General features: G+C 38.0%; 2 protein-coding genes across 2 annotated transcripts in view; both read left to right on the top strand.

The window, feature by feature from the left end:
* LOC149898387 (NADPH-dependent diflavin oxidoreductase 1) overlaps positions 1 to 25,389 on the top strand; it is a 43,282-nt gene that overhangs the window by 1,256 nt on the left and 16,637 nt on the right. The window contains exons 2-5 of the mRNA XM_090115468.1: positions 215 to 498; positions 765 to 948; positions 12,183 to 12,403; positions 12,826 to 12,943. Of these exons, the coding sequence (XP_089971594.1) occupies positions 215 to 498; positions 765 to 948; positions 12,183 to 12,403; positions 12,826 to 12,943 (807 nt within the window). The remainder of the gene's footprint in view (positions 1 to 214; positions 499 to 764; positions 949 to 12,182; positions 12,404 to 12,825; positions 12,944 to 25,389) is intronic.
* LOC149898388 (U3 small nucleolar ribonucleoprotein IMP4) lies at positions 2,936 to 11,791 on the top strand. The gene is made up of 6 exons (XM_090115470.1): positions 2,936 to 3,123; positions 3,346 to 3,508; positions 6,954 to 7,086; positions 9,837 to 9,975; positions 10,532 to 10,653; positions 11,585 to 11,791. The coding sequence occupies exons 1-6, from the start codon at positions 2,937 to 2,939 to the stop codon at positions 11,768 to 11,770; spliced, it is 930 nt and encodes a 309-aa protein (XP_089971596.1). The 5' UTR covers position 2,936; the 3' UTR covers positions 11,771 to 11,791.

Below are 25,389 nucleotides of genomic sequence, written 5' to 3'. Positions count from 1 at the left end.
TTATCCGTCTTCACTAGCTATTTTAATTGGTTTTGTACTTCTGTACTTTTTCACTAATTTTAAAGAGAATAACCGAAACTCAATAACTTTAGATGACTTTAAAAAACCAGAAGTAGGAACTCATCTTATTCCTAAGTTAGTTTAAGCCTCTATTAGTTAATTCTCAAATCATGCTCAGCGATTGCCTAGTACTAAATACATATTATATTTTTAGCGCTATGCGACTATCAACATGACTTAGGCCATGATGCTGTGATGATTCCATGGCTTAAAACCTTCTTGGCCAAAATAAAACCTGACATAAGTGCCCCAGATATTGGAGCATTAAAATTCATACCCCGTTGGAAGGTGTCCCTCACTAAAACTGATGTTGCCATCAAAGAAAATGGGATCACTAAAGACATCTATTTTGGGACTAGCAACACTGATCACTTTGTGAATCCGTTGCATTTGGAAATTGAAAGCAACAAGCGTATTACTCATGAGAGTCATTTTCAAGTAAGCTTTTATTGGTTTTTTATGTATTATGCTTTTCACATTAATATTCTTACAATTGACAAATTTCTTCCATACTAAATTTTAAGTCAGTAAAAAAGAGGGGATATTTATTATTATTTTAGTGAACACTTGCAACAAATGCACATTCTTGTGTTGCAAGAGCTCAAGCTTTAAGCTAACTCAAATTGGCAAAATGAAAAGAAGTCTGCAGCCAGGAGGCAGTAATAAACTTATTGTGCTTATTAATAGAGCTCCTTATCTTTTAGGATGTAAGATTAACAGTTTTTAAATCAGTAACTCATGATAATATAAATTATAATCCTGGCGATGTATTCAACATTAGGCCTCGAAATAGTAAGGAGGACATTGCAGATTTGTTTGATATATTGGCAAGTCATGGGATTGATATTAAACCTCACTATATGCTGCATGTTGCAGAATGCCATGAAGGTAAGTTAATTCACGAAAGTTTATTTTTATTGTGTACTGGCAACTTATTATGTATTTTTATTCACATTGAATATATTGTGATTTATTACCACAATTTATTACAATGCTAATTAAGGATTTCTAAGAAATTATTATATAAGCGCGCGATTAACAATTCAGAAATAAATAATAAATTATAAATAGTTATTAGTTAAACGATTTGAAATTTAAATCGAATGTGTTAGAGCGTTTTCACATTATCCGATCCGATATCGGATATCGGAAGCCGATAGCCGATATCCGATATCGGAGGGAAGTAAAATGTATGAAATATGTACCTGTCTTTCACATTGTCCGATCCGATGTCGGATATCGGAGCCGACACCGATATGCCCGTGAGCTATCGGACGATAATGTTCAGTGTTGCCAACTCAATTTTTGAAAAGGCAGTATACCAACAGCAAAAAAGCACTAGTTTGTGTATTTTCAGTCTTATAGGGCGCTAAATCTTAAAAAAAATTCTTTGCTTTAACCTAAAATCCTTTCTATTAAAAGAAACCTTTTTTTATTAAGAAAACACACATTTAAGTATTTATAGGCATTAAAAATACGATTTATACGGCAGCTATTTTAATTACCGTATTAAAATATACGGCAATTGGCTGAACTGAAGTAAACAAAAATATATTGCGTTCTTAAATTCAAATATCTATCTTCGAAAATATTAGTGTCTATCATCTTTATTTTAACTCATTCTGCCTCGCTCCTCCACCTACTCGGATGTTGGTTGTGCTCTGTGGTTGTGCTGTTTATTGTATTGTTGTAATTAAGTGCTTTGTTTTTAACCGACTTCAAAAAAAGGAGGAGATTTCACACCGATTTTATTTTTATTTTGAATTAACAACAAAGAATATTTGAAAACTCTTAATTCTAAAATAATTGCTTATGACAATAAAATAATTTATGTATAATCTTTACTTACAGGAAATTACAACAATCATATTATAAAATATATATTTGAACGGGTGACAATATTATTAACAGTGTAATAAGAAAAAGAATAGAAAATATGAACAAAGATTGTATCACTTAATAAATTTATCATAGGTACTACATGAACTTTTATAAATGTATATAGTGAAAAAATGACTAAATGACTAGGTACGTCTTGTTAAAAATACATTTAATAGATTTTGAAAGATATTTACTGATACATAATATGTATTACTAAAACTATTAACTAATACTAGGTTGTAGAAATTGATAAATACCTAATTTATAATGTGTTAACATATATACTATATACAATACATATATACAAATGACCGATATCAGAATTCAAAACTATTTAGTAAATAGCACATCTAAATAATATGCAGTAATTAATGATATCAAATCTTTTTTACATTTTACTTTTCTTTTTTTGAAGTTGTTTTTTTTACGTAGTTATTTTTAATCTATGTACAACTATGATCTATCATTTGAATTTTTTTTAATTATACCTTTTTTATCAACTGGCAATTTAGTTTAGTTTTCTCTAAAAATTTCTGGCAACACTCATGATGATATTGGAAGGATTTTATCGGACAATGTGAAAGGGAAAATTGTATCCGATATCGGATATCGGCTATCGGCGTCCGATATCCGATATCGGATCGGATAATGTGAAAACGCTCTAAAGGGAACCAAATAATGAATATTGATATTATCGATATTTGGAACTCTTAAATAAAAAAATAGAAAATATATTAAATAATTTTCGAAATTCTATCATTAGAAAGACAAAAATTGTTTTTCAGTTAGTATTTTATAGTTTCGATTGTGTTTTCTCGTAATAGTACGATTTTTGAACGTTTCCGCGACGATGTCATATATTAAATGTCAACTGTCCAACCCATGTATTAACGTCATTTGTCATTGTCAAATGTCAGCTCCATGTGCGAAAATTGTTTGATTTTGATAAACTGTAAATGAATCGGGAATATAAAATATATAATTTGCGATAAAATATGTTGCGAAGACAGGCGCGTTTGCGCCGTGAATATTTGTACAGAAAATCCGCTGAGGAAAAACAAAAAAGCATACAAGCAAAGAAGGATCAATTGAAACGATGTTTGGAAGAAAACATTCCAATCCATGGTGATTTGAGAAAAGAAGCTATCGCATTACAGAAAAGATTAGAGTTTGAAGATAAGGGTAAGTTTTCACTAACGTAATTAATGGAAATGTATATTTATTGTGGTAGCAATTATAACCTCGAAACTTAGATTAATTTGTCGTGTTTTTTTTCGTATAACTGTATTAAACTTTACACTGTCTGAGATTGAAATTCTTAAATTGATTGAATTATTCACTTTTTATCGTCATAATTCAATAAAATTTATAATTTTAGTATGTATGTATCTTGAATATTCTCAGGCCCGGAAAAGGCTGCGGTAATCGGTGGTTTCAGTGGAGGAGCGAACACATTGAATTCTCAAGATGATGAATATAGATATGCCGGTGTGGAAAACCCTAAAATTATGATCACAACTTCAAGAGAGCCTAGTGCAAGGTTGAAGATGTTTGTTAAAGAATTGAGGTTGGTTGCTTAATAATCGTTTACTTAGTTAAATATGTATTACATTTATTTTGTATTCAATAAATAGTTATAATATAGATTATATTATATTATAATATAGATTATAATAAAACTGGTAATACATGTATGCATGGTTCAATAGGCTATTTGACAAGGTTTTGAAAACTGTCTCAAATTATTAAGATACGTTTATAGAGCACACAAAACACATGTTTCTTAATTTTTTGTAGTTATTCATTGAGAAAATGGAAAATAAAAACATGATATTCAAATATGCCGCCAAAACACAATTTTGAAGAATATGGCGTCTCGCGACCATGGTGACGTCACAGCGGCGTAAACATCAACTTGCTCCTAGTACTTATTGTTCGTTTTTGTTTTAATTATAGTATAATTAAGTTAATCTGTTTAAAAAACAGAAAATGAGTTCTTATAGGTGGTGTGTAGTTCCTGGATGCAGAAATACAACTATTAAAACCCCTGACGTACTATTTATATGTGCTCCAAAAGATATAAAAATGCGTAGAAAGTGGTTGCAGTTAGCTCGCAGAAATCCAAGTGATATCTATTAGATATTGTATCAATTAAAACAGTTTTTTTTTTGTGAAGTCCACTTCGATGAAGGTATGGTGTTGAATACCTAGTAGGCAGTTTATTTTATTTGCAATACATAGTATAAATTGTCTCATTACTTACCTGCTTAAGGTAAGATAATGATATACATATAAATTGATGATGACGTGTTTGTATTGATATTGAAAATAATCAATACAAACACGTCAATCCTATAAACTGGATGGCTGAAATGAAAAACAAAGGGCATAACCTAAAAAATGTATACTTCATAATTATTGTGCAATTGTGATTCCTTTTTGTAGGTACATTTAACTAAAAAGGTACCTACCTAATGAATGACGATTGAAATATTAACTTACGTAGCTGTTTTCACATTTCTCAATTCAGGAGCGTAAGAATCTGGGTTGTTTTTAAAGAACATGCCAATAATTATAGCGTCCACTTAAAGGTAGCTTTCTACTGTCTGCTTTTTCGAAATAAGGTTCCATGACAAACAAAAATAACACATAAAGAACAAAACTGATTACAGACACCTTGAATCACAAGAAATAAGTTATACAAGAAACAAAACCAAAAGCGAAATTCAGCAACGACGTGAGTAAACGTTGGAATCACTTGTTATTTACGCCGCTGTGACGTCATGGCAGATGCAGCCAATCATGGATGTTTTCGGTCACGTGGTAATTTTAAAAAATATGATGTTTTTTCTCGACGATTTATAAATAAATAAGTTATTATTTATATCATTTATTAATTTAAATCGCTTCAAAAACCTTATATTTATATGGATTACACAAAAAAGTAATTTATTTTTTATACTGTCAAATAGCCTATTATTACAAACAGAGGTGGCTCGTGACAAAATTTTATGGGTGTTCACTTGAAATAAAACACTGAAAATACATGGTGTAAAGCAGTACAATTTATTAAAAAAAATACTTATATAGGAAATGCATACGTCTTTCTTTTTGGTGTGCAAAAATATCTATAACTTTTTTGTGAAAATCAGATATCTGATTAATCAGTCGTTTTTCTATTGATATCATGCACAATGCATTTAAACGGTCCTGTGTCATGCTATTACGCGTAAAAGTTTTCACTTTATTAAAGGTGGAAAAGCAGCGCTCACTTTCGACCGAGGTCATCGGTATTGTACAAATTAATTTTAATAATTATTACTTTCGACAAAAACTGACTCCAGGTTACTGACCTCTATGAAGTGTTGCAGTAAAGCTATCGCACCATCAGCGTTATGGAAATCTTCCCTGCTGTAAATAACCACTAGCTTGTTTTTAAGTTTTGAGTTTTCTAAAAAATCATATGTCTCAACCGTAAGGTCAAGTTCAGGCCGTGGCGGTTCCTTAGCTTTCAATTCAAGCCGAATTTGTAACGTTTTAACACACTTTTTAATGAACGCCACATTATAATTGTTCATTTTAAAACTCACAAGTAATACTGATAACTACAGGCTATTTCAACACGTATCTTATGATTTTAATTAGAAAATTCCCGAATTTGCATTCGCGCGCGTGCATCGAAGTTGACTTGAGTGTTTGTTTATAATATAGGACTTAGGAGTGGCAACGTCGCGCGCAATCGCTGTCCTGTGTACGGGCGCCCGGGCGGTAAAAACGAACCGGCAACGTTTGCGGGAGCGGCGCTCCGAATTTTGCTATTTTTCCATAGAAAATCTTTTGTTTCACGCGCAGGGCACTGGCAAACTTTTCTTTCACTCCTATTGGATTTCGTATTAGGAAATGTACTAAATATTTTTTCATTGGAGCGCAATCGTGAGCGCTCCGCTTCGCGCGTTACATAATACAGTATTATACAGGTGTATGGGATGATGGAATGATGGATATGTCGTGGCCATATCGTAGATTTGCTCATTTCATGAAATGGCCAATTTAGTTTGGCCAGATCGTAAAATCGTCAACGTTTCACGATTTGGTCATCCACATTTGATTTTTGATTTTTGAAACGTGGATGGCTATTTCACGAAATGCGACCATTTTTGTTTCTTTTTTAAAAAGCGATTCGCTTCTGGCACTCGCCGGCCCCTGCCGCGGCACGCTCGCTTTGCTCGCTCGGCTCGTGCGTTGTTTATTAAAGTCTAACCTAACCTAACCTAACTGTTTTCTATTGAAAAAACCATTCGCTTCTGGTATTCGCCGGCGCTACCGCGGCACTAACTTAAATGACAATAAACAAGTTCTTAAAATATTCTGAATTTTTTAATGTTTTATGGACTCTCTAAGATATTTTATACGATCTGGCCAAATGTCGATGACCAAATCGTGAAACGTTGACGATTTAACGATCTGATCAAACTATGTTGGCCATTTCATGAAATGAGCAAATCTACGATATGGCCACGACAGATATATATTCATTGGTATTGACAGTAGTTTTTTACGATTACGATTGATTTTAAATAGTAATAATTAATATTAATAATGAAATTAAGGAGTATGATTTTATTATAATTATTTATGGGAGTTCACTGCACCAGCGCTCCTTAGGGCGAGCCGCCTCTGATTACAAATATAGTGTAAGATACAGTAATTTCATTTGTTTATTAGTTTGTTATGTGAGTTGAAATTTAAATCTTGAAATAAATAGTTTATTATGGGAATAAATGATAACTGGGACTTGTCTTTTATCCATTTATCAGAGTTAATTACTTTAATTTTGTTCTTGTTACATTTGTGTCAAAAGACAAGGAATAATTTATTCACTTTTAATCACATGATGAGTCGTTTTTTTTTCACTTTTAATCACATGATGAGTCATTTGAATGTTTTTTTATTATTCTTTATACTTCTTCAAACATGTATGTACTATCAAAATAAAAATTGTAACGTTCCAGGTTGATATTCCCAAACAGCCAGCGAATGAATCGAGGTGGCTATGAGATGTCGCAACTGATACACGCGTGTCGCGCAAATGACGTCACCGACTTCATTGTGGTGCATGAACATAGAGGTGTTCCTGATAGTCTTGTAAGTTCTTTTGAGAGCTCTTATTTAGGGCCGATTTTTCAATGCTTGGATAAAACTTATCCGTCCAATAAAGTATTACACGATAATATTAAAATGTCACGTAAACTGACAAATATGGGCAATTAGAATATGTTTTTAAAATGGTAGTTTTAATTTTTAAACATTATTCGACAAATAAGTTTTAACCAAGGATTGAAAAATCAGCCCTACATAGTAATAACTAATAACCATATGAGTAAATAAATAGTACAGGGAAATAGCTTCTTAAGAACATGTGAAATTCTTACCTATATACTATACAGGGTGGAAGGTTAAGAAGGGGCATGAAGGGCAGGTACCTTAACCGTTGTAGCTACATGAAAACGTTCTTAGGAGACTATCCTTAAATTCTTGAGAAATTTTAATCTACATTCACAGATTTTTTAAAAAATGTACGGTCAGCAAGGAAATCGGCAGTTTTCAAAAAAATTTTTTTGATGCCAATCGATCCAGTTTCTCATGGGGATCAAAACACTCTAAATGACCAACTGAGGTATGAGTACTAGAAAAGTCAGAAATCGCGAAAAACTATTTTCATTCATGAACAAGTAAAAAGACAAAGGCACAGCAGCATAACATGCCAACGACGCGGGGCGTGAGCGGGCGGTGGCTGGCAGCTCGTGCACGAGATGAAAAATTATTTAAATTTGAATATCGAACGAACACGTCACATTTTTATGGCTTATGTAAACAATAACACATAGAAAACAAAAGTTACCAAAAGTCACTCTGTCTTCACTAAAAATGTCCTTAAATAATTTGGAACGTTTAGATCTGTTAGAGGCTTACTTTTTAAATAATAAAAACCCAACAGTTGCATTGGAATGGTACAGGAGTAAATATCCAATGCGACATGTACCGACGCGAAAGGTAATTGCGAATCTTGTAAAAAATCTAGCAGAAAGTGGCTCATTTAAGAAAAGCTTGACACGTCCACGTCGTTCAAAACGAACAAACCTATGTTTACGTCAAAACGGTGACCACTTTGAGCATCTCATATCATAAGTTTTATGTAAATTATTTCAGAAATTCTGGAATTATCACCACTTTAAATGTTGTTTTTTGTTATTATTTTGTTATTTTTTATTTCCTTTGACAACCGTTTAATTAAATTAATGTTTCTTCTTATTATCAGTTTGTGTTTTAATAATCAGAAACAAAAAATATTGAAGCCTGAAAATCTCTTTGGAGTTTTCTATTAGCGCATCTTTTGTTGAATCACTTATTTTCTTAGTGAATGTGTGGAAATAGTTTTTCGCGATTTCTGACTTTTCTAGTACTCATACCTCAGTTGGTCTTTTAGAGTGTTTTGATCCCCATGAGAAACTGGATCGATTGGCATCAAAAAATTTTTTTTGAAAACTGCCGATTTCCTTGCTGACCGTACATTTTTTCAAAAATCTGTGAATGCAGATTAAAATTTCTCAAGAATTTAAGGATAGTCTCCTATGAACGTTTTCATATAGCTACAACGGTTAAGGTACCTGCCCTTCATGCCCCATCTTAACCTTCCACCCTGTATAGGTCATAAACTTATTTGTGATTGGAACACTACTAGTTAGAAAATTAAATGCTTGTGTAGGAGGTCTCTCTTCCTCGACACTATTATAGCAATAAAATAATAAATTGAGCTTTCTCTGTGTACTATTTATTCCCTCATATGTAGTATTTGTCTTAGGGCCGATTTTTCAATGCTTGGATAATACTTATTTGTCGAATAATGTTTAAAACTACCATTTTAGGGCCGATTTTTCAATCCCGAGATAAACAGTCTAATAACTACCCCTCGAATAGATTTATTCAATTATTTATCTAACTCATAACGGCTCGCCTATTTTTCAATCGTGATTTATTTGATGAATAACTATCTGATCAAATATTTCCATATTGGCAGCTCTGCACTCGGAGTGGCGAAACAAACATATTAAATTAGTCAGGTTAGAGCGGGATAGAGTCAACTCTTGCAATTTGTCAACAACCGTCATTATGACTCACGTCAGGAGTGCATTTTAAGTTTGTCTTGTATTGCTCTTGTCTTCTATGATTGTTGATTATTGTTTCGATTCAAGTAAAGAGTTTGGTTAAATTTGTGTTTCAATTTATATATTTTACGATGGAAACGACATACTTAAAGGCAGCGTTCGGCAAATTTTCAATGGCATGGTCATCAGTATTATTAAAAACATCAATTTCAATATGATTTTAATTGATAATAATTATATAGAAAGAGGTTTAATTGTTAATAACTCTACGCTCTATGTTATGACATACGAAAATATCCCAAATTTGACGCGTCAGTTGTCAACTCAAACGCCTAACCGTCGAATAGCGCGCTATCTGGCCGTTGGAGCGGCAAATAGATTTATTCCTCAAATAACGTAGTTATTCGATAGATAAGTCCTATTCGTCTATTGAAAAATTGAATATTTTGTTAACTGAAGAATAAAGTCTATCTAGCTGTTTATCTGGGCATTGAAAAATCGGCCCTTAAAAACATATTCTAATTGCCCGTATTTGACAGTTTATGTGACATTTTAATATTAATGTGTAATACTTTATTGGACGGATAAGTTTTATCCAAGCATTGAAAAATCGGCCCTTATACAACATAATATATTAGTTTGGCTATGAATTTCTGCATTTAAGATAGTAATGCAGAAATTCATTAAACATACTATCAATGCATCGCAAATAATTAAACATAAATACAGGTTATATGTCACTTACCATATGGACCGACAGCATCCTTCACACTCTCTGGTGTGGTGATGAGACACGACATACCAGATATAGGTCCCATGAGCGAACAGTATCCGCACCTCGTGTTTCATAACTTTAAAACTGATTTGGGTGAGTTTTTTTGGGTTATTTTAAATAATATATATTATGTAGATTAGTATTATATTTAATTTATAGTTTTAGTAATATCTTAATATATATAAATCTCGTGTCACAATGTTTGTCCTCAATGAACTCCTAAACCACTTAACCGATTATAATAAAATTCGCACACCATGTGCAGTTCGATCCAACTTGAGAGATAGGATAGCTGTTTAAACATGTAGGTATCACAGGCGAACCCGGGGCGGACCGCTAGTTATATATAAGGTTGCATGTTGGTGCAGTTAAAAACATATTATAGGGGGAAAAGGAATACTATGTTGGTTAGTTTGTTAATAGAGTGGTTGTCTTCACAATTAAAATATTATCTTAGTTCAGGCGAATGGTAATATAGTTTACAAATTATATTATTTATCATTCTTTTAAGTTGGAGTGTGCAAAAATAAATAATTTTGTAAATAATACAATCTTAATAATTCATCTTATGGGCTTAAATATCTAGACTTATTTGCAAAATAAAACAATAAAAATTAAATAGAAATAATAAAATAATATTCTGTTTCAGGATTAAGAACAATGAGCATACTCAAGTATTTATTCCCAGTTCCGAAGCCAGATTCCAAAAGAGTGATCACATTCGCTAATCATGACGATTACATATGTTTTAGACAACATACTTATAAGAAGGTAAGTCATATGTTTATGAACTTTGTGTTAAAATATTAAATACTAGCTTCCGCCCGCGACTTCACCCGCGTAGAGTTTTGATAAAAGGTAGCCTATGTTCTTTCTCAGGGTCTAAAGATTGACTGTGCCTTTCATCAAAATCGGTTGAGAGGTTTAAGTTGAGAGGTCAGACAGACAGAGTTACTTTCGCATTTATAATATTAGTAGGGATCTTTTTAAATTGGAAAAAATATACTTAACACTCAAAAACAACAACAAAACATTATTTCTGTTATTACTAAAAGTATGAGTCTATTGGGAATGAAAAGTTTTTGATTATAAAAAGTGAAATTAAAAAATGAATTTATTTATATTGAGCTTTAGTATCAAGTAATGTAATGAACAGTGACTGATTTATCATTTAACCATAAAACATATTATTACCATTGAGTTACTATGTACTAAGTATGTACTAGAGAGGACATCGCTACTGCACTATTTGCAACACGAGTTAGAGTCAATCGTCTCAAACTCAATTTTTTTTTGTTATATTGATTGGTTTTAATTGATAATTTTATTCATATTTCTTAATGAGATAACCAATATTTATTTGTTACATTGATTGGTTTTAATTCATAAGTAATAAGAATATCTACAAATTGTATGACTCACTAGCCGCCCCGCGCCGCGCACATATTTTGTTCGTGGTGTCCTCTCTATACGTAGTAATAATACCTCAATGATTATCACTGACATTTTTCTTTTTCTATAAAAGTTCAAAGAATCCATTGTTTAATTACTCAGCTTATTGATTTACACACAATATTCGCTTCTTAGCGATAAGGCCGCCTATTTTGTACCGCTCTATATTACTTTGTTTGTATTTTTTGTTTGATTTTGTTTTGTTTGTGTGTGCAATAAAGTGTTTATTATTATATTCTGAATTACACAGGTGGGTAAAGACATAGAGCTCTCGGAAGTGGGGCCCCGATTCCAAATGAAACTGTACGAGATAAAACTAGGGACACTTGAAGCCCTAGACGCAGCGGACACTGAATGGGCGCTTCGCCCCTACATGAATACTGCGGCTAAAAGACGCTTCCTAAGTGATGAGGATGGCTGGCAACAGGAGGAATAAATAAATAAAAAATTTAATTTTTACATGGTTTTTTTTTGGCTACCCTATCATTTATGTTTTATTTGACAACCCTGGTTCATAACATTCATATATTTTATTTTGGCAACCCTATTTATACATAATATTACACTTTCGCCTTGCATTAGCAATCACTGGCAACATTGGACAGATTTTTTTTATTCAAACGGAGGTAGCGTAAAAATAAAAAAAAAATATTTGACTGATGCATTCAGCATTTGAGAAAAAAATTTTTTTGGATGAAATTTCACCTACATATTTGTGTATAACGTAACATCATACAGTACGAAACAGCATTATAATAAAAAAAACTACTTCGCTCTCTAGTTCATAAAAAAAAAACATTAAACGCAACCATATCGCCTCATTAATAAAAAAAAAACTACTTTTTTAGAAATGCCAGTCCCGCCATTCTTGCAACAACCACTACCGCTATACATAATAGCGGAACAGTACTGGGATTTGAAGGCGTATCCCACACAATATGTGTTCTCTCTTCTCGCACAAATATCAGATGATAAGTTAGAGAGAGACAAATGTATTGAGCTCTGTTCAACTGAGGGGCAAGAGGAATGGCTGAACTATTGTAGGCGCCCAAAGAGAACTATTTTGGAGGTATTATAAATCTTTTACGCGTTTATTATAATTCAGTCTAATATAAATCAATAAACAACCTTAGTAGATGTAATAAACAATTTTATTTTCTGCTAATTCTAACAAAAATATGCATACCATAGATTCTACATAATTCACATTCTTCTTGATAAATTATATTCTTCATTCTATTTCTATCCCTTTTATTCAATATTACAAAACATTATAATTCTTGAACTATGACACTTACAAATTAAGAGCGTGTGTGCCGAGCACACGTATCAGAAGTGAAACTTCTTTGGCAAGATTCAAAGACACTAAAATCGTCGCCTTACTCCATGACGCGATCTTGATATTTTACTCTCAACGCGCCTAAAGAAGTTTCACTTCAAAAACTTAATTTTTTCACAAAAAATTTCTTGAAATAATCTACTTAATTTCAGGTCCTCCATGACTTCCACAAGTCGGCTGCAAAACTGACTATAGAAGTTCTATTTGAATTGTTTTCTACGATCAAACCCAGGTCGTTTTCGATTGCTAGTAGTTGCTTGCCTTCTAAGGGTAAGTATGAAATTATATTACGTTAAAAAATGTATTGTATTAGTGTTCTGTGAAATACTTTGTTTCTTTAACATAAGCTTAATATAAAATCTATGTATATAAATGATAATTTTTTGTTCGTTTTATATTTGGAAAAAAAGAGAATTTATATAATTCAGAGTACCTAAGCGTATCTTAGTAGCTGTAGAGGTGTGGTTAAATATGCGAAAACTATAAAAAATGGTCTAATTACATTATAGAGGTAGATTTTACGGCAGAATTATGCAATAGATGTTAGGATTTAAATGCATTACAAACTATTTTTTTATTCCTTCTTTAAATTATGTTTACTAGTTTCATTTATAAACTAGAGCCTTGCTTACATAGCGACTATATCCTATATCGAGCTAATTACGATGTTCTAGATTTCCGCCTGCGGCTTCGCCCGCGTTTTCAAAAGAAAACCCGAATAGTTCCCATTCCTAAAGCTCCCTGACCTGTTAAAGCACCAGTTGCAGCTTCCTGACGCGTTAAAGTATCTGTTATAGGTCCCTAACCTGTTAAAGCTCCCTGACCTGTTAAAGCACCTGTAAAAGCTCCCTGACCTGTTAAAGCACCTGTAAAAGCTCCCTGACCTGTTAAAGCACCTGTAAAAGCTCCCTGACTTGCTAAAGCACCTGTAAAAGCTCCCTGACCTGTTTCAGCACCTGCTTAAGCTCCCTGACCTGTTTCAGCACCTGCTAAAGCTCCCTGACCTGTTAAAGCACCTGTTAAAGCTCCCTGACTTGCTAAAGCACCTGCTAAAGCTCCCTGACCTGTTGAAGCACCTGTTAAAGCTCCCTGACTTGCTAAAGCACCTGTAAAAGCTCCCTGACCTGTTTCAGCACCTGCTTAAGCTCCCTGACCTGTTTCAGCACCTGCTAAAGCTCCCTGACCTGTTAAAGCACCTGTTAAAGCTCCCTGACCTGATAAAGCATTTGTAAAAGCTCCCTGACCGGTTAAAGCACCTGTAAAAGCTCCCTGACCTGCTAAAGCACCTGTAAAAGCTCCCTGACCTGTTAAAGCACCTGTAGCAGCTCCCTGACCTGTAAAAGCACCTGTAAAAGCTCCCTGACACGTTTAAGCACCTGTTATAGCTCCCTGACCAGTAGAAGCATCTGTTATAACTCCCTGACCTGTTAAATCATCTGTTTTAGCTCCCTGACGTGATAAAACATCTATAAAAGCTCCTTTACCTGTTAAAGCACCTGTAAAAGCTCCCTAACCTGTTAAAGCACCTGTAAAAGCTCCCTGACCTGTTAAAGCACCTGTTACAGCTTCCTGACCGGTAAAAGTAACTATTAAAGCTCCCTGACCTGTAAAAGCACCTGTTAAAGCACCTGTAAAAGCTCTCTGACCTGTTAAAGCACCTGTAAAAGCTCTCTGACCTGTTAAAGCTCCCTGACCTGTTAATATATCTGTTTCAGCTCCCTGACCTGTTAAAGCACCTGTAGCAGTTTCCTGACCTGTGAAAGCACCTGTTAAAGCTCCCTGACCCATTAAAATATCTGTTTCAGCTCCCTGACCTGTTAAAGCACCTGTTAAAGCTCCCTGACCTGTAAAAGCACCTGTAGCAGCTCCCTGACCTGTAAAAACACTTGTAGCAGCTCCCTGACCTGTTCAAGCACCAGTAAAAGCTTTCTGACACGTTTAAGCACGTGTTATAGCTCCTTGACCGGTAAAAGCATCTGTTATAACTCCCTAACCTGTTAAATCATCTGTTATAGCTCCCTTACCTGATAAAACATCTATAAAAGCTCCCTGACCTGTGAAAGCACCTTTAGCAGCTCCTTGACCTGTAAAAGCTCCCTGACCTGTTAAAGCACCTGTTACAGCTTCCTGATTGGTAAAAGTAACTATTAAAGCTCCCTGACCTGTAAAAGCACCTGTAAAAGCTCCCTGACCTGTTAAAGCACCTGTAAAAGCTCTCTGACCTGTTAAAGCACATGTTAAAGCTCCCTGACCTGTTAATATATCTGTTTCAGCTCCCTGACCTGTTAAAGCATCTGTAAAAGCTCCCTGACACGTTTAAGCACCTGTTATAGCTCCCTGACCGGTAGAAGCATCTGTTATAAACTCCCTGACCTGTTAAAGCACCTGTAAAAGCTCCCTGACCTGTTAAAGCACCTGTTAAAGCTCCTTGACCTGTTAATATATCTGTTTCAGCTCCCTGACCTGTTAAAGCACCTGTAGCAGCTCCCTGACCTGTAAAAGCACCTGTAGCAGCTCCCTGACCTGTAAAAGCTCCATGACCTGTTAAAGCACCTGTAAACGCTCCCTGACCTGTTAAAGCACCTGTAAAAGCTCCCTTACTTGTTAAAGCACCTGTTACAGCTTCCTGACCGGTAAAAGTAACTATTATAGCTCCCTCACCTGATAAAACATCTGTTTCAGCTCCCTGACCTGTTAAAGCACCTGTAGCAGTTTCCTGTCCTGTAAAAGCACCTGTTAAAGCTCCCTGACCTGTAAAAGCACCTGTAGCAGCTCCCTGACCTGTAAAAGCACCTGTAGCAGCTCCCTGACCTGTTCAAGCACCTGTAAAAGCTTCCTGACACGTTTAAGCACGTGTTATAGCTCCTTGACCGGTAAAAGCATCTGTTTTAACTCCCTAACCTGTTAAGTCATCTGTTATAGCTCCCTGACCTGATAAAACATCTATAAAAGCTCCCTTACCTGTTAAAGCACCTGTAAAAGCTCCCTGACCGGTAGAAGCGACTGTTACAGCTTCCTGACCGGTAAAAGTAACTATTAAAGCTACCTGACCTTTAAAAGCACCTGTAAAAGCTCCCTGACCTGTTAAAGCACCTGTAAAAGCTCTCTGACCTGTTAAAGCACATGTTTAAGCTCCCTGACCTGTTAATATATCTGTTTCAGCTCCCTGACCTGTTAAAGCATCTGTAAAAGCTCCCTGACACGTTTAAGCACCTGTTATAGCTCCCTGACCGGTAGAAGCATCTGTTATAACTCCCTGACCTGTTAAGTCATCTGTTATAGCTCCCTGACGTGATAAAACATCTATAAAAGCTCCCTGACCTGTTAAAGCACCTGTAGCAGCTCCCTGACCTGTAAAAGCACCTGTAGCAGCTCCCTGACCTGTAAAAGCACCTGAAAAAGCTCCCTGACCTGTTAAAGCACCTGTTACAGCTTCCTGACCGGTAAAAGTAACTATTATAGCTTCCTCACCTGATAAAACATCTGTTTCAGCTCCCTGACCTGTTAAAGCACCTGTAGCAGTTTCCTGACCTGTAAAAGCACCTGTAAAAGCTCCCTGACCTGTAAAAGCACCTGTAGCAGCTCCCTGACCTGTAAAAGCACCTGTAGCAGCTCCCTGACCTGTTCAAGCACCTGTAAAAGCTTCCTGACACGTTTAAGCACGTGTTATAGCTCCTTGACCGGTAAAAGCATCTGTTATAACTCCCTAACCTGTTAAGTCATCTGTTATAGCTCCCTGACCTGATAAAACATCTATAAAAGCTCCCTTACCTGTTAAAGCACCTGTAAAAGCTCCCTGACCGGTAGAAGCACCTGTTACAGCTTCCTGACCGGTAAAAGTAACTATTCAAGCTCCCTGACCTTTAAAAGCACCTGTAAAAGCTCCCTGACCTGTTAAAGCACCTGTAAAAGCTCTCTGACCTGTTAAAGCACATGTTAAAGCTCCCTGACCTGTTAATATATCTGTTTGAGCTCTCTGACCTGTTAAAGCATCTGTAAAAGCTCCCTGACACGTTTAAGCACCTGTTATAGCTCCCTGACCGGTAGAAGCATCTGTTATAACTCCCTGACCTGTTAAGTCATCTGTTATAGCTCCCTGACGTGATAAAACATCTATAAAAGCTCCTTGACCTGTTAAAGCACCTGTAAAAGCTCCCTTACCTGTTAAAGCACCTGTAAAAGCTCTCTGACCTGTTAATATATCTGTTTCAGCTCCCTGACCTGTTAAAGCACCTGTAGCAGCTCCCTGACCTGTAAAAGCACCTGTAGCAGCTCCCTGACCTGTTAAAGCACCTGTAAAAGCTTCCTGACCTGTTAAAGCACCTGTTTAAGCTCCCTGACCTGTTAAAGCACCTGTAAAAGCTCCCTTACTTGTAAAAGCACCTGTAAAAGCTCCCTGACCTATTAAAGCACCTGTTACAGCTTCCTGACCGGTAAAAGTAACTATTATAGCTCCCTCACCTGATAAAACATCTGTTTCAGCTCCCTGACCTGTTAAAGCACCTGTAGCAGTTTCCTGACCTGTAAAAGCACCTGTTAAAGCACCTGTTAAAGCTCCCTGACCTATTAAAATATCTGTTTCAGCTCCTTGACCTGTTAAAGCACCTGTAAAAGCTCCCTGACCTGTAAAAGCACCTGTAGCAGCTCCCTGACCTGTAAAAGCACCTGTAGCAGCTCCCCGACCTGTTCAAGCACCTGTAAAAGCTTCCTGACACGTTTAAGCACGTGTTATAGCTTCTTGACCGGTAAAAGCATCTGTTATAACTCCTTAACCTGTTAAGTCATCTGTTATAGCTCCCTGACCTGATAAAACATCTATAAAAGCTCCCTTACCTGTTAAAGCACCTGTAAAAGCTCCCTGACCGGTAGAAGCACCTGTTACAGCTTCCTGACCGGTAAAAGTAACTATTATAGCTCCCTGACCTTTAAAAGCACCTGTAAAAGCTCCCTGACCTGTTAAAGCACCTGTAAAAGCTCTCTGACCTGTTAAAGCACATGTTAAAGCTCCCTGACCTGTGAATATATCTGTTTCAGCTCCCTGGCCTGTTAAAGCATCTGTAAAAGCTCCCTTACCTGTTAAAGCACCTGTAAAAGCTCTCTGACCAGTTAAAGCACATGTTAAAGCTCCCTGACCTGTTTATATATCTGTTTCAGCTCCCTGACCTGTTAAAGCACCTGTAAACGCTCCCTGACCTGTTAAAGCACCTGTAAAAGCTCCCTTACTTGTTAAAGCACCTGTTACAGCTTCCTGACCGGTAAAAGTAACTATTATAGCTCCCTCACCTGATAAAACATCTGTTTCAGCTCCCTGACCTGTTAAAGCACCTGTAGCAGTTTCCTGTCCTGTAAAAGCACCTGTTAAAGCTCCCTGACCTGTAAAAGCACCTGTAGCAGCTCCCTGACCTGTAAAAGCACCTGTAGCAGCTCCCTGACCTGTTCAAGCACCTGTAAAAGCTTCCTGACACGTTTAAGCACGTGTTATTGCTCCTTGACCGGTAAAAGCATCTGTTTTAACTCCCTAACCTGTTAAGTCATCTGTTATAGCTCCCTGACCTGATAAAACATCTATAAAAGCTCCCTTACCTGTTAAAGCACCTGTAAAAGCTCCCTGACCGGTAGAAGCGACTGTTACAGCTTCCTGACCGGTAAAAGTAACTATTAAAGCTACCTGACCTTTAAAAGCACCTGTAAAAGCTCCCTGACCTGTTAAAGCACCTGTAAAAGCTCTCTGACCTGTTAAAGCACATGTTTAAGCTCCCTGACCTGTTAATATATCTGTTTCAGCTCCCTGACCTGTTAAAGCATCTGTAAAAGCTCCCTGACACGTTTAAGCACCTGTTATAGCTCCCTGACCGGTAGAAGCATCTGTTATAACTCCCTGACCTGTTAAGTCATCTGTTATAGCTCCCTGACGTTATAAAACATCTATAAAAGCTCCCTGACCTGTTAAAGCACCTGTAGCAGCTCCCTGACCTGTAAAAGCACCTGTAGCAGCTCTCTGACCTGTAAAAGCACCTGTAAAAGCTCCCTGACCTGTTAAAGCACCTGTTACAGCTTCCTGACCGGTAAAAGTAACTATTATAGCTTCCTCACCTGATAAAACATCTGTTTCAGCTCCCTGACCTGTTAAAGCACCTGTAGCAGTTTCCTGACCTGTAAAAGCACCTGTAGCAGTTTCCTGACCTGTAAAAGCACCTGCAAAAGCTCCCTGACCTGTAAAAGCACCTGTAGCAGCTCCCTGACCTGTAAAAGCACCTGTAGCAGCTCCCTGACCTGTTCAAGCACCTGTAAAAGCTTCCTGACACGTTTAAGCACGTGTTATAGCTCCCTGACCGGTAGAAGCATCTGTTATAAACTCCCTGACCTGTTAAAGCACCTGTAAAAGCTCCCTGACCTGTTAAAGCACCTGTTAAAGCTCCTTGACCTGTTAATATATCTGTTTCAGCTCCCTGACCTGTTAAAGCACCTGTAGCAGCTCCCTGACCTGTAAAAGCACCTGTAGCAGCTCCCTGACCTGTAAAAGCTCCATGACCTGTTAAAGCACCTGTAAACGCTCCCTGACCTGTTAAAGCACCTGTAAAAGCTCCCTTACTTGTTAAAGCACCTGTTACAGCTTCCTGACCGGTAAAAGTAACTATTATAGCTTCCTCACCTGATAAAACATCTGTTTCAGCTCCCTGACCTGTTAAAGCACCTGTAGCAGTTTCCTGACCTGTAAAAGCACCTGTAGCAGTTTCCTGACCTGTAAAAGCACCTGCAAAAGCTCCCTGACCTGTAAAAGCACCTGTAGCAGCTCCCTGACCTGTAAAAGCACCTGTAGCAGCTCCCTGACCTGTTCAAGCACCTGTAAAAGCTTCCTGACACGTTTAAGCACGTGTTATAGCTCCTTGACCGGTAAAAGCATCTGTTATAACTCCCTAACCTGTTAAGTCATCTGTTATAGCTCCCTGACCTGATAAAACATCTATAAAAGCTCCCTTACCTGTTAAAGCACCTGTAAAAGCTCCCTGACCGGTAGAAGCACCTGTTACAGCTTCCTGACCGGTAAAAGTAACTATTAAAGCTCCCTGACCTTTAAAAGCACCTGTAAAAGCTCCCTGACCTGTTAAAGCACCTGTAAAAGCTCTCTGACCTGTTAAAGCACATGTTAAAGCTCCCTGACCTGTTAATATATCTGTTTGAGCTCCCTGACCTGTTAAAGCATCTGTAAAAGCTCCCTGACACGTTTAAGCACCTGTTATAGCTCCCTGACCGGTAGAAGCATCTGTTATAACTCCCTGACCTGTTAAGTCATCTGTTATAGCTCCCTGACGTGATAAAACATCTATAAAAGCTCCTTGACCTGTTAAAGCACCTGTAGCAGCTCCCTGACCTGTAAAAGCACCTGTAGCAGCTCCCTGACCTGTAAAAGCACCTGTAAAAGCTCCCTGACCTGTTAAAGCACCTGTTACAGCTTCCTGACCGGTAAAAGTAACTATTATAGCTCCCTCACCTGATAAAACATCTGTTTCAGCTCCCTGACCTGTTAAAGCACCTGTAGCAGTTTCCTGACCTGTAAAAGCACCTGTAAAAGCTCCCTGACCTGTAAAAGCACCTGTAGCAGCTCCCTGACCTGTAAAAGCACCTGTAGCAGCTCCCTGACCTGTTCAAGCACCTGTAAAAGCTTCCTGACACGTTTAAGCACGTGTTATAGCTCCTTGACCGGTAAAAGCATCTGTTATAACTCCTTAACCTGTTAAGTCATCTGTTATAGCTCCCTGACCTGATAAAACATCTATAAAAGCTCCCTTACCTGTTAAAGCACCTGTAAAAGCTCCCTGACCGGTAGAAGCACCTGTTACAGCTTCCTGACCGGTAAAAGTAACTATTAAAGCTCCCTGGCCTTTAAAAGCACCTGTAAAAGCTCCCTGACCTGTTAAAGCACCTGTAAAACCTCTCTGACCTGTTAAAGCACATGTTAAAGCTCCCTGACCTGTTAATATATCTGTTTGAGCTCCCTGACCTGTTAAAGCATCTGTAAAAGCTCCCTGACACGTTTAAGCACCTGTTATAGCTCCCTGACCGGTAGAAGCATCTGTTATAACTCCCTGACCTGTTAAGTCATCTGTTATAGCTCCCTGACGTGATAAAACATCTATTAAAGCTCCTTGACCTGTTAAAGCACCTGTAAAAGCACCTGTAGCAGCTCCCTGACCTGTAAAAGCACCTGTAGCAGCTCCCTGACCTGTTCAAACACCTGTAAAAGCTTCCTGACACGTTTAAGCACGTGTTATAGCTCCTTGACCGGTAAAAGCACCTGTTTTAACTCTCTAACCTGTTAAGTCATCTGTTATAGCTCCCTGACCTGATAAAACATCTATAAAAGCTCCCTTACCTGTTAAAGCACCTGTAAAAGCTCCCTGACCGGTAGAAGCACCTGTTACAGCTTCCTGACCGGTAAAAGTAACTATTAAAGCTCCCTGACCTTTAAAAGCACCTGTAAAAGCTCCCTGACCTGTTAAAGCACCTGTAAAAGCTCTCTGACCTGTTAAAGCACATGTTAAAGCTCCCTGACCTGTTAATATATCTGTTTGAGCTCCCTGACCTTTTAAAGCATCTGTAAAAGCTCCCTGACACGTTTTAGCACCTGTTATAGCTCCCTGACCGGTAGAAGCATCTGTTATAACTCCCTGACCTGTTAAGTCATCTGTTATAGCTCCCTGACGTGATAAAACATCTATAAAAGCTCCTTGACCTGTTAAAGCACCTGTAAAAGCTCCCTTACCTGTTAAAGCACCTGTAAAAGCTCTCTGACCTGTTAATATATCTGTTTCAGCTCCCTGACCTGTTAAAGCACCTGTAGCAGCTCCCTGACCTGTAAATGCACCTGTAGCAGCTCCCTGACCTGTTAAAGCACCTGTAAAAGCTCCCTGACCTGTTAAAGCACCTGTTAAAGCTCCCTGACCTGTTAAAGCACCTGTAAAAGCTCCCCTACTTGTAAAAGCACCTGTAAAAGCTCCCTGACCTGTTAAAGCACCTGTTACAGCTTCCTGACCGGTAAAAGTAACTATTATAGCTCCCTCACTTGATAAAACATCTGTTTCAGCTCCCTGACCTGTTAAAGTACCTGTAGCAGTTTCCTGACCTGTAAAAGCACCTGTTAAAGCACCTGTTAAAGCTCCCTGACCTATTAAAATATCTGTTTCAGCTCCTTGACCTGTTAAAGCACCTGTAAAAGCTCCCTGACCTGTAAAAGCACCTGTAGCAGCTCCCTGACCTGTAAAAGCACCTGTAGCAGCTCCCTGACCTGTTCAAGCACCTGTAAAAGCTTCCTGACACGTTTAAGCACGTGTTATAGCTCCTTGACCGGTAAAAGCATCTGTTATAACTCCTTAAGGACGCATATACAAATTGACGCGCATCAATTTTACGTTTTGAGTCTTACTACTACACGTGCACGGCTCACACACACAGCGAAATGCGAGAAACGACGAAATTATGACTAAACTGACACGACTTGATAATTGAACTTATTTTTATTGCAATATTTTTTTTTTATAATTTACTTTGATTTGTTTGTAACGTTGAATGGTCACAAAAGTAGATACCATTTACCTAATTTCATGGGACAGTGATTGATTGGTAAACAAGTACATGCCAAAGTGTACTTCGGAACTATTATTCTTCTGGAACTATTCTGGAACTATTATACGAGTAGAACTAGATGTGTCGAGTTTAGGCTCGTTTTGTTAGTTATGTCGAGACCTTACCTCCGGACTTGATGGAGTGACCTGAAGGTGTACTTCGAAGACTGCTACTGGAACTACTAGACGATTAGAGCTAGGTATGCCGAGTTTGGGCTCGTTTTGTTAGTTATGTTGAGACCTTACCTCCGGACTTGATGGAGTGACCTGAAGGTGTACTTCGAAGACTGCTACTGGAACTACTAGACGATTAGAGCTAGGTATGCCGAGTTTGGGCTCGTTTTGTTAGTTATGTTGAGACCTTACCTCCGGACTTGATGGAGTGACCTGAAGGTGTACTTCGAAGACTGCTACTGGAACTACTAGACGATTAGAGCTAGGTATGCCGAGTTTGGGCTCGTTTTGTTAGTTATGTTGAGACTTTACCTCCGGACTTGATGGAGTGACCTGAAGGTGTACTTCGAAGACTGCTACTGGAACTACTAGACGATTAGAGCTAGGTATGCCGAGTTTGGGCTCGTTTTGTTAGTTATGTTGAGACCTTACCTCCGGACTTGATGGAGTGACCTGAAGGTGTACTTCGAAGACTGCTACTGGAACTACTAGACGATTAGAGCTAGGTATGCCGAGTTTGGGCTCGTTTTGTTAGTTATGTTGAGACCTTACCTCCGGACTTGATGGAGTGACCTGAAGGTGTACTTCAAAGACTGCTACTGGAACTACTAGACGATTAGAGCTAGGTATGCCGAGTTTGGGCTCGTTTTGTTAGTTATGTTGAGACCTTACCTCCAGGCTTGATGGAGTGACCTGAAGGTGTACTTCGAAGACTGCTACTGGAACTCCTAGACGATTTGAGCTAGGTATGCCGAGTTTGGGCTCGTTTTGTTAGTTATGTTGAGACCTTACCTCCGGACTTGATGGAGTGACCTGAAGGTGTACTTCGAAGACTGCTACTGGAACTAATAGACGATTAGAGCTAGGTATGCCGAGTTTGGGCTCGTTTTGTTAGTTATGTTGAGACCTTACCTCCGGACTTGATGGAGTGACCTGAAGGTGTACTTCGAAGACTGCTACTGGAACTAATAGACGATTAGAGCGAGGTATGCCGAGTTTGGGCTCGTTTTGTTAGTTATGTTGAGACCTTACCTCCGGACTTGATGGAGTGACCTGAAGGTGTACTTCGAAGACTGCTACTGGAACTACTAGACGATTAGAGCTAGGTATGCCGAGTTTGGGCTCGTTTTGTTAGTTATGTTGAGACCTTACCTCCGGACTTGATGGAGTGACCTGCAGGTGTACTTCGAAGACTGCTACTGGAACTAATAGACGAGTAAAGCTAGTTATGCCGAGTTTGGGCTCGTTTTGTTAGTTATGTTGAGACCTTACCTCCAGGCTTGATGGAGTGACCTGAAGGTGTACTTCGAAGACTGCTACTGGAACTCCTAGACGATTTGAGCTAGGTATGCCGAGTTTGGGCTCGTTTTGTTAGTTATGTTGAGACCTTACCTCCGGACTTGATGGAGTGACCTGAAGGTGTACTTCGAAGACTGCTACTGGAACTAATAGACGATTAGAGCTAGGTATGCCGAGTTTGGGCTCGTTTTGTTAGTTATGTTGAGACTTTACCTCCGGACTTGATAGAGTGACCTGAAGGTGTACTTCGAAGACTGCTACTGGAACTACTAGACGATTAGAGCTAGGTATGCCGAGTTTGGGCTCGTTTTGTTAGTTATGTTGAGACCTTACCTCCGGACTTAAAGTAGGGACGTAAAGTAGGGTAGAATAGGGTGAAGTAGTGTAGAGTAGTGTAGAGTAGTGTAGGGTAGGATGGAGTATGATAGGGTAGGGAAGAGTAGGGTATAAGATAAAAAAATGGATAATACTCACCAAAAATATATTTTTTTATTAATTCTTAGTTTCCATTATTACTACTAGCTGGCCCGGCGAACTTTGTACCGCTAGCGCCGAACTAATTTAGGCTTTAATGAATGGAATACAATGATACAAAATAAATATAGATATATATATAACAGTATTTTATTTCGATGAATAACACATAGGTATAGGTAAATAGAATAAAAATAAAACAATAATTAGACTACTATCTGTGTTCCCCGACGAGTACAATATGGGGGTCTTCAAGCGTAGAGTGAACAGGTACCTTCTAGGGAAGCGCGTTCCATCTTGGACCACATCTCAGCTTAACATCAGGCGAGATTGTGGTCAAGCGCTTCCCTATTTACTTCATACACGTGCCAGAGAAAAATTATTGAACTACGTTTTCCCGAACGGCCTTGGCATCTAAAACAAAAATTGTGTTATAAGAGCTATAGACTATATCACTCTTATAAGATAGCTTTACTCGTTTATTAGTTACAGTCTATAATCATTTATTAGGTCCAGTAGCAGTCTTCGAAGTACACCTGCAGGTCACTCCATCAAGTCCGGAGGTAAGGTCTCGACATAACTAACAAAACGAGCCCAAACTCGGCATACCTAGCTCTACTCGTCTATTAGTTCCAGTAGCAGTCTTCGAAGTACACCTGCAGGTCACTCCATCAAGTCCGGAGGTAAGGTCTCAACATAACTAACAAAAAGAACCCAAACTCGGCATACCTAGCGCTACTCGTCTATTAGTTCCAGTAGCAGTCTTCGAAGTACACCTGCAGGTCACTCCATCAAGTCCGGAGGCAAGGTCTCAACATAACTAACAAAACGAGCCCAAACTCGGCATAACTAGCTTTACTCGTCTATTAGTTCCAGTAGCAGTCTTCGAAGTACACCTGCAGGTCACTCCATCAAGTCCGGAGGTAAGGTCTCGACATAACTAACAAAACGAGCCTAAACTCGGCACACCCAGCTCTACTCGTCTATTAGTTCCAGTAGTAGTCTTCGAAGTACACCTGCAGGTCACTCCATCAAGTCCGGAGGTAAGGTCTCAACATAACTAACAAAACGAGCCCAAACTCGGCACACCCAGCTCTACTCGTCTATTAGTTCCAGTAGCAGTCTTCGAAGTACACCTGCAGGTCA

This window comes from Colias eurytheme, chromosome 23 (assembly GCF_061535395.1).
Source record: "Colias eurytheme isolate Ceu_HAF_F1 chromosome 23, ilColEury1 Martin Lab GWU primary, whole genome shotgun sequence".
In the NCBI taxonomy this organism is placed as follows: domain Eukaryota; kingdom Metazoa; phylum Arthropoda; class Insecta; order Lepidoptera; family Pieridae; genus Colias; species Colias eurytheme.
Note: the sequence above shows the minus strand (reverse complement) of the source record. Positions and strands in the feature narration are given on the sequence as shown.